At 37.5% G+C, this 9,942-nt stretch overlaps 1 protein-coding gene across 16 annotated transcripts in view; it reads left to right on the top strand.

Annotated features, from left to right (window-relative positions):
• Sorbs2 (sorbin and SH3 domain containing 2) overlaps positions 1-9,942 on the top strand; it is a 169,882-nt gene that overhangs the window by 104,264 nt on the left and 55,676 nt on the right. For 12 of the 16 annotated variants that reach the window (XM_023699620.1, XM_023699621.1, XM_023699623.1 and 9 more), the window contains 4 exons: positions 2,187-2,345; positions 2,969-3,052; positions 4,756-4,812; positions 9,733-9,782. In XM_023699620.1, coding sequence (XP_023555388.1) covers positions 2,187-2,345; positions 2,969-3,052; positions 4,756-4,812; positions 9,733-9,782 — 350 coding nt within the window. The remainder of the gene's footprint in view (positions 1-2,186; positions 2,346-2,968; positions 3,053-4,755; positions 4,813-9,732; positions 9,783-9,942) is intronic. The other 4 variants (XM_023699617.1, XM_023699626.1, XM_023699627.1 and 1 more) reach the window with 1 other exon arrangement.

Genomic DNA, 9,942 nt, shown 5'->3' with positions numbered 1-9,942 from the left:
CAGAACTTAGTTGATCTGTTACTTATTTTCTTAAGGCAGAAGTCGAAGTGAAACCATAAAGGCTAATAGATACACTTGTTTAGTAAATTTGCTGCCCTCTGCTGTCAAAATGTTTCTTAACAAACTTGTTACCCTTAAAAGACGTTTTTATCTCTTCTTATCAAAACAAAATATTATCCTTGAAAGCAATGGTAACAAAATCAAAAGTCAATAATTACTAACTGCGTATTACTAGGAACTATGAACTTTGAAAGAGTAAGAGTTTAGTTTCTTGTGGAAGAAAAACTTCGCCTCTCTAAACAGAATAAAGCTACTCAAAAATCTCTCTTTTACATACATTGGTTATTTTTAATCCCATTATTCCCCTTTCACTTTCCTTCGCCCTCCTAGTTTTGTTTTGGTACTGGAGATTGAACTCAGGACCTTGCGCTTGCTAGGCAAGCACCTATTCTACTGAGCTATCTCCCCAGCCCCTCTTCCTCCATCCTAGTAATAGTAAACTCTTAATACTTCTGAATTCAATAACGGAAACAAATTTTAAGCATAATGTAGCAAGTCGGTTAGTAGAATGATTTCATTTATTTCATCATTATTTCTGAAATGTGCACCAATAATAATATTGACAAAGTGGGAAATATTTCAATATTTCTGTAGCATTTTCCCACACATAATGCAATATTTGCTTTGATTTTTACATATTATAAAAATAGTATTACAACAACACAGCAAATAATATTCAAATGAAGGAAAACCCAAATGCTGTTAATCCCAGAACATTGTGATCCTTTATGTGTGCTGTTGCTGTACTGTGTTTGTCCAGATTCCAGCTGTGAAATACCATCATAGGCACTGTGCAAATACCTTCTCATAATGTTTTTATTGCTTGACAGCTCATCACACATAATTGCCAGTGTAAACACACAGTAACATATATATATATAACATATATATATATATATATATATATTTCCCCCCTCCTCAGCCCTCATAACTGTAATTACTACATATATTAGACAACATAGGCCTTTCACTATTTTATTATGATCTTTCAAACTTTTATATCATTGTGCATAGCTACTGTCACAGCCTTTTAGTTTAAAACGTTGAAACAAAACCACATCACTAAAGACAAGTTAGGTATAACTTGAATGATTTCATTTATTTCATCATTATTTCTGAAATGTGCACCAATAGTAATATTATTTAATTATATTTAATGTTAATGGCATTTATTATTTACTGTTAATGACATTCTCAACAAAACTTGTATAAATGCAACAAGTTGATAAAAACGCTAGGACAAACACATCAAGATAGTGGCTTTTATGGGAATATGGACTGTTCAAAGCTCCCAACAGTACCAGAGTAATAGAGCATTTTCCCAGAACTAAGTAGTAACTACTCGTGGTGGATGTCCTTGAGGTCCCATACGGACTGTAAGAAATCTACTCTGAAGCAGTGAGTGCTTTTAGGAGATTTCCTGGGCTAAGTCCTAGGTATCGCAGCACTTCTGGATTGTAGGGAACCAAATAATTTTTAGAATTTTTTCAGATTTAATATTCTGTACTGTCCGATTGTACCACACAGTTCATTAGTGTCATTAGATAACGATAAAGAAGTAAATTTATTACCCATGTAGTCCTAGAAATACCCAGTTTTAATACTGGCCCAAGTTCACCTAGACAGACATGGATTCTCTGAAACATCAAGGTGAAATCCGTGGGCTAAGCAAACACTCTGGGTCTGTTTACTACAATGCAGTTTTATGACTTTTTTCAAATTGTTTAACACTGCTAGTTTTTCCATCTTAAATACAATGCTCAGAAACCACTAGAGTGGAGCAAGTCGATCATAAAAACTAGCTTGTTCTCTAAATGAGAACGTCAAGGAAACCCAGGTGGGATTTCACCCCCGCTGCCCCTCCTGCCCCTGCAGACAACAGCACCCACTGTGCAAGCCTGCCTCTCCCCAGCCGGCCCTCTCCTCCAAGGAGGCAGGAGCAAGGAGAACCTGGGGGCGTCTTATAAAACGCGGTCAGTCTTCACCCCCAGCCCCCGACCTTCACACACTTGCAGGGATGCAAACAGCCCCTTTCGTGAGGGGTGCACTGCTGGCCCAGCCCCCGGGGTTCCGTCAAACACCCCTACTTAATGAACGCGTGTCTGCTTCACCCCTCTTTCTTACAGCCCCCTCTCCCAACAACTCCGACGCCCGTTCCGACGCCCGCGGGCCCGAAGCCTGTCTCCTCCGCGCCCCACGCAGAAGCCGCGCGTGCTCCCTGCCCTCCGCCCCGGAGTGGCGTCCCCGCCGCGCGCCCGGGCGCCCCGGCTGCCTCTCCCGTCCGGGTGAGCTCCTGCCTTCAACTCGTCGGTCGCCTGTCGGGAAGCTCGGGTCGCCCTACTTCCCCGGAGGCTAAGGCGGCGCAGAGGAGGCTGGCCAAGGGCGCCGCCCTGCGCCAGCCTCGACGCCCACGCCCGCTCCCCGGCCTCCGCCTTGCCAGGGTATCCCGGCCCCAGCCCTGCCCCAGCCCGCCAGGCGCCGGCACCCCAGCCTTGGTCTGCAGCTGCTGACCCAAGCGCTGGGACTACGAGGGTCCTCCACCCTGAGGACAGGGACGATGGAGCGACGCCCCAGCTAGGGCCCCGCCCCGCGCCTCAGTTGAACCTATTTTACCGACTGTGCCCTGCTGTGGACGCCCCTGTCCCTGCCGCCGGGAGGTTCCCACGCATTAGGGAGAGCACTAGAAGTGGTGGACAGAGGAAGGAAGGAGGGATCAAGCGTTGCCACTGACGCTCAGCTGCTTATCCTCCTGGTCCGCGTTTTACTTTACCTCCTCCGTTCTTTCTTGCTGAGGTTGGATGAGTCACGCATGTCCGCGAGTGGATGCGCGCGTTTCATGCCGCACAGCTGTTTCCCTCACTTCGCTCAGTGTGCCTTTTCCTTCCCTTTTCCTTCACGTCTGCTCTAGACTGATCGCATAAATCCAGATGACATAGATTTAGAAAATGAGCCCTGGTATAAATTCTTTTCAGAACTGGAGTTTGGACGTCCGGTAAGTGAGGCTAGACTATTACTATAAAACAAATAGGAGAATGTTGTTTGATTTATAAAATAGAACTATTGTGATCAGAGGAGAGAACCAAAGCTGAATGCATGACGCATAGTGCGCTATGGCTTGGCCACTTTCACCCCCATACCGAATGCTTCTAATGTGCTTGGACATTTCTATATGGCTTTTATTTCCAAATCATGCATTAGGATTGCTTTATATAGAATTAATTACAAATTGGATATGTTGAGGTAGTTTCTACTCTGAAATATTTGGGCAGCTGTTTAGCTTAATAGATGATTTGTATTTGTTTACAGTTTATTTTGGTCAAGTTCAAAGGAGAGCCATCTTGGCACTTACAGTAATAATTATTCTTATAGCTCTCATTTGCAGAGAAATCATCAAGCCCCTGGAGAGTGCCAGGTTCTGTATTCATTAATGCTATGATTCCTTCTGAGACCCCTCTGATAAGAAGAAATCCAAAAATCTGCCCAAAACACAAAAAGGCAGTCAGAAGTTAAGCTCAGGCCTGTCAAAAAAAAAAAAAAAAACCTCTGTGGGCAGTTTCTACAACGATATGGTGTAATATGCTTCCAGACTATCACCAGTAGGAATGTAAAGAAAGGAAGACATTAAGAAACCATGTGGATGTGGCCTTGATTTGATTTTGAATCTGCCACCGTATGTCTGATCCCCAAAACCCCAGCAGAGGAAGCCCCCGTTGGGCTTTATGGAAATTAATGAGACTAAAGAGTTAACTCAAGCTTCAAGTAACAGCCTCCTTTAATAATTTGAGTTTTATTTAGGAATTGTCGCTACCAACACTAATGTCTTGGATGTATGTCAATAGCATGCTTTATGAATTTTAAACTCATATTACATACCAATCACATAACACAACAGTTTTTATTGGATACCAAAGAGCATGATCTTTCTTTTACTATATCATATCTGGATTTAGATACTTGTACACTAAATACCCACTATATAGCAGGTGGTTTTGGAAGTCCCTTTTGTCCATTTAAATGCAAAGGAGAATTTTTTTAAGGAGAACTGTTTAGAGTCATTATATTTTATTGAACTTAGTCAAATGTGACTGTAAATGAATATAAACCAAATAATTTTTCTAGCAATTCTATTACCTAACAGGAAAAATCTTTTCTCCATTTTTTTTCTAATTTGTTCCTAGTATTAGAATAAATGTATTTTACTTCAGAGGGAAAAGATTCTCTAGCCTTTTTCATATGTACTGCTTTTATTGATCAGACAGTTTACAGGACCTGTACCACTTTCAGAAATGAGTCTAAATTGTCAGCATTTTCTATGATCATTTCATCCGCACAGTGGAAACTCCCCAGCATGCTATCCACTTGCTCCTTTAACGTGTCTTTAATAGGCCTTTCTTATCTTTGTGGCCAAAGACTAGGAGAGCTAATTTTGATTTGAGAACTGAGTTTATAAATACACTAATTGAACACTAGCAATTTTTGCCCGGTGCTTGAGAATATTTACAACATTGCACTCTTTCTCCTAGGCTACCCCATTTTGCTCCATTCATGTCACTCTTTATGTGTATCTGATGCTGTCAGCACTTGGTTTCTAACTATTAAACTGTTGTCACCTTTTCCACATGTTCATTCCTTGCTGCCATTGATTCTCCTCCATTCCATCTCTACACTCTGCTTATGTGGTGCATCTACACCCAGCCTCCTAAAAAGGCTCTGGACTATGTTCAAGATCATTCTTCTGGTGTTTCCAATGAGGTAAAAACAAATTATTCTCATTTTTCGGATTCTATCTTGCAAGGTGCTACTGTTAATCAGCACAACTGTGCCATACAATTCGCTATGGTTGCTGAGCTGATTCTGGAAATCAAGCTTCATATCATTGTATTGTATTATCCAGTGTCTTTGCCTAGACATCATTTATGACAAAGTTGTGGTTTATTTCCGAACTCCAAGTCAGGAATGATTCCAGCTATAACCTCCTTCAGTTAAACTACTCAGAGAAGGACTGTCATGATGACACACACCTGTTATCCCAGATACCCTGGAGGCCTGGAGGCCAAAGCAGGATGATCACAAGTTCAAGGCCAACCTGGGAAACTTACCAAGACTTTGTATCAAAATAGAAAACCAAAAAGAGTTGGGGATGCAGGACTGCAATCCCTATATTCAGTCTCTAGTAACACAACAAACCTAAAGATCATTGTAGCTTTAGTATTCTGCAACATAAAGCTTACATATGAAAAATATTGGTCTTAGAGCTTATATGACCTCTCTGTTTTTATTAGGCTTGAGTAAAATGCTATTAGGTCTTTCAAAGATTTGTTTTTATCATGATGAGAGACATAGAATAAAGGTATGGGTTCTTAGATAATCAGATGCTTATATTCCACATATTCATAAAATTTATTTTTATTTTCCTTTTTTTAATACTTGTAATTTTTAGATTAGACAAAAATAGACCTGAAAAATACCTGACATGTGTGTTGCAGCTCCCCAATACCAAGTCCTCGACAGACATTAGTAAATCTGTAATCCATAAACATATCGTGTTTGTCATATGAGATGAAAGTCTCTTGAAATCACTAGTTAAGAATGTTTTGAAGACCAGGGAGATAGTTCAGGAGAATAAGTGCTTGCCTGGCAAGTGCAAGGGCCTGAGTTCAATCCCCAGTTTCATAAAAAAAAAAAAATTAAATTTAAAAAACTTTGATAATCACCTGGGTGAAATGTTTATGCCACACAATGTAAATTTGAATTATGTTAAAAGATCATGAAAGATGCAAATGTAATCCTAAATTCAATCTCTTTTAACCTTGTTCCCTGCAAAGAAAAACAGAAAAGTTTATTGTAGAAAGCAAATAAGCAACTCATTGCAAGATGCAAGCAAAACTGGCGCTACTTTGCCAACGATCACCCATACAGAGGCCTCTGGTGAGAGAGTGCTCTTAGGAGCAACTAGGATGAAAGCAAATGAAACAAGATGATTTTTGCACAGATCTTGCTTTGTGGTCTTAATACAGCTCTTAATGAAGAACTTGCATATACTAAAATGTTCCAATTAAATAAGTGAAACTACAAAGACAAAACTAATAAAAAGCATAGGCCTCGGTATGTACTACTGACACGTACTGATGATTGCTGCAATTGCAGGGAGAGTGTCAAAAGGAAACACCCAAGATGTTAGAGCTTTTGCTAATTTCTAATTATTTCCCAGGTAATAAGCATTAAAATGTGTGTTACAAAAGGTAAGTGAATAAAACAGTTACATACCAAATAAAAAGTTAAATGGAATAACATTTTAAAATATAAAATTCAGTCATTTAACATTGTGAGATACAGAATTTGTTCCCAAGACTTATGTTTGAAACTAGGCATGTACTGTGAACAAAATTAAATAAAATAAGCCATATATATGCCATTCATTATATTACCTTCATATATAAAGAAATATTATTATTTCAACTTGTGAACAACCCAAAGAGGTATTTTGAAATAAAATTTGGTCAGATATTTTGGTTAGATGCCTTTAGGATCTTTTTAAAATCATGCCTCACTGAATACTTGAACTCCAGAAAGCACTATACCCAACTCATTCATCTTCCAGTTGAGGAAAGTAGAGTAACAATGTTAAGAAATATGTTCAAAATCATCTATTAAGGTGGTAACCAAAAAAAGTAAAACAATAATCTCTTACTTTCACTTCAGCACTGTTTTCTTTATGTACACTTTTTACCACTTCAAAGAGATGTGATTAGTGCTCAAACCTTTCACAAATTAATCGCTTAATACTTTTTTGTTAACTATTCAACTAATGTGAAATGAGTTCTGATAATTAGCATTACACATTATTGGGCACAAAAACAAAAGAAACCTAATTCTGTGCATTCTGTAATATCATGGTAGTGGTAAAAATAAATTGCATAAAAAAGCACTTTGCCAGGTTTTTGGTTTTTTTGTTTGCTTGTTTTTGTTTGTTTGTTGTTGTTGTTGTTTTTTGGTGGAACTGGGGATTGAACTCAGGTCCTTGCACTTGCCAAGCAAGCTCTTATTCTACTGAGCCACCTCCCTGGCCCCTTAAAAAAGCACTTTGCTAGTAAACTATCTCCCATTATCTCTCGGGATTGGGAAGGGTATAGCATGATTTAATAGCACATTAATTATGTTAGTGTTTTAAGATCATGGTTTTTCAGAGTATATGAAGACACTCCAAAAAGTATCAGGATTCTGGCTTTAGTAACCATTTTATAACATTTCTGATAAGAGTGTAATTGATTAGGCATTATCTTAGTAACTATTTATCAAGTATATATCATATATCATCAAAAGCTACTTTTTAGTCCATAAATATAAATGAGAAACTGGTATTAATGAAGAATAGTTCAGAATTTTGAAGCAAAGTTTAATCACATGATTACTTAACAAAAAGTGATTTACTTTCCATGCCTTATTCTAATAATCTAGTAGGCATGTTGAAATAATAGTGATGTGTAATTACTTATGGTATCTCGATAGGTAAGATGAGTTGTTAGAGCTTATTTGAAATTTCTGGGAACAATTCCATTTCAAAATGGATATTATTCTTATAAATATTGGACCTCTTTTTTTCTTAGTTATCTCTATACATTTTACTGTTAACACTAATCTTCCATATATATATATATATATATATATATGTTCAAAAATTGGCTTTATCTTATTTTGGATGTGAAAACCAGTACTAGAAAGAATAATCATAGTTTCTTGAACTAACTTTAAAATGCAATTAATATTCAGTTCTTATACTGTTTCATTTCATATTACAATATTGTTTAGGCTCATCATAATCTGGCAGTTCAAAATTTCTAATCTCTGGAATGTTCTAAGGCTATTCTGAATTTGTCTCTTTCTGTGAGTAGGGTGTGTCCCTTATTGTTAGGGTGCCCCAAGAAATCCATGACCCACACAGACAGCAATGCTCTGAGACTCTTAGTACTGCTCTTCTGCAAATATATAGAACAGTTTCTAAATTGTAACCTGTTGGAGGGTGGGGTTTTTTGATTTGTTTGTTTGTTTGGTTGGTTGGTTGGTTGATTGGATTTTTACTGTTTGCAATCTTCTTTAGTGTTTTTCTATCTTTCTGGTATCCAAGTAAGAGCTCAATTTAAAATAACCATATAAGGTTATGAGAATAACAAATTGTAATTTTTCTAATTTTATATTATTGAGAACCTAGGATTCTATGTATTTAGTCTAAAAGGAATTGCGACATTCTCATGCTGAGATAAGTCTTTGTCTGTTGCTGGATAATATTCCATTCTTAGTAAGTAAAATAGAATTAAGTGAAAATATTAAGTTACTAGAAGTGACTTTAGACCTCTGCATAGGAGACATGTCAAATTGATCTACCTAAAGAATTGCAAAGTTGCGCACCAATGCTTTTCTTAGTTAATTGCTAACAATTTATCAATTAATAGAAAATACTGCTTTTATGGCTGACATTTTTAAACTTCCATGCAAACAATTATTCTCAAACTAGTCCTTCAGTTTTCAGTCAAACTGAAGCTTATCTAGGACGATGAATTGAGCATCAGTGGCGACCGCAGCCATATCTAAGCCATCATACATTTCCTGTGCATGCTCACGTCGTGTCGCTGCCACTGTTATCCCGCACTGCACCTCTAATAGTCAGCAGTTCAACACTGATCCTCTCCTGCCTTTTAGATTATGTAGTATTTGTCCCAGTCAATGGACACGAAGAATTAAAGCTCCCTGTCTTTTCTTTCTGCTTTAGTTTTAAAGTATACTGTTCAGACTAAAGGAAAACGCTTAATATACACTTTTTAAGAGTTATAATTCTATTCTTTAAGTCATTCACTTTAAACTAATCCTAAACTCACAGTATTTGGAATTTATAAATCTACACATGATTGAAATCTTAAGTAGTTTGTTTCCAAATGAAATTCTGTGGGTTTATTAAAATTTTATCCTTATGTTGACAAAGATAATGTATCTTAAGTTCTGCTTACATGTTATATTTTAAAGATAACACTTGGCAATGTCAAAAGAAAATCATGAAGAGTTATGGTTTATAAGGATTGACCTGTGGCTGCAAATATTCTTTTAAAACCCTTCCTTAAAATAAGAAGTTTCTTACAGTTTGTCAGTAGCCAAGGTTCACAAGTTAACACTGTGGAGGTCAGCTCCTTATTTGATTTTTCGTCCCTGAGAAACATTACTAATTTTTATTATCTCCCCATAAATTTAATGCTTGGGTTGTAGATAATTTTAACCAGGGATTGAACTCAGTCCCTTGTGCTTGCCAGGGAAGCACTTATTCTACTGAGCCATTTCCCCAGGCCCTTGTTGATAATTTAAGTTACCCAGAGTAATGCAAGACAGTACATCATAGGGCAGGGGAGATAGCTCAGTAGAATAAATGCTTGCCTGGCAAGCGCAGGGTCCTGAGTTCAATCCCCAGTACTGCACAACAATAACAAAAAAAGACAGTACATCAGAGAAAGTAGATAAATGGAAGTCAGGTTGCCTAATTTCTTCCTCTTTGGGAAGATATTTTTCTAATTATAATAAATGGTACTCCCAATCTCAATAGTTATAATATCCTTTCAAAATAGTTTAATGCTGCTAGACAAAGTCTGTTACTGTAATTTTCATGAAGCTATTATTCTGTCTTAACAGGCTTCCATATATCAGTCCTCCATAGACAGAAGCCTGGAGAGGCCCAGCAGGTAAAAACATCCTTACTTTATACAATATATGACCAGAAGAGTCTATACTGATAATTTTCAGTTATTATATTGTTCAGTGAAATGGTGAAGGTTATATATCACTCATGTTAAGTACTATTTCTCATGAAGTTGTCTTATTTTTCTGCATCATTGTATATTA

Source organism: Octodon degus, unplaced genomic scaffold, assembly GCF_000260255.1.
Source record: "Octodon degus isolate 3935 unplaced genomic scaffold, OctDeg1.0 scaffold00114, whole genome shotgun sequence".
Classification (NCBI taxonomy): Eukaryota; Metazoa; Chordata; class Mammalia; order Rodentia; family Octodontidae; genus Octodon; species Octodon degus.
The sequence above is the reverse complement of the archived record's forward strand: the minus strand, read 5'-3'. Positions and strand labels throughout refer to the sequence as shown.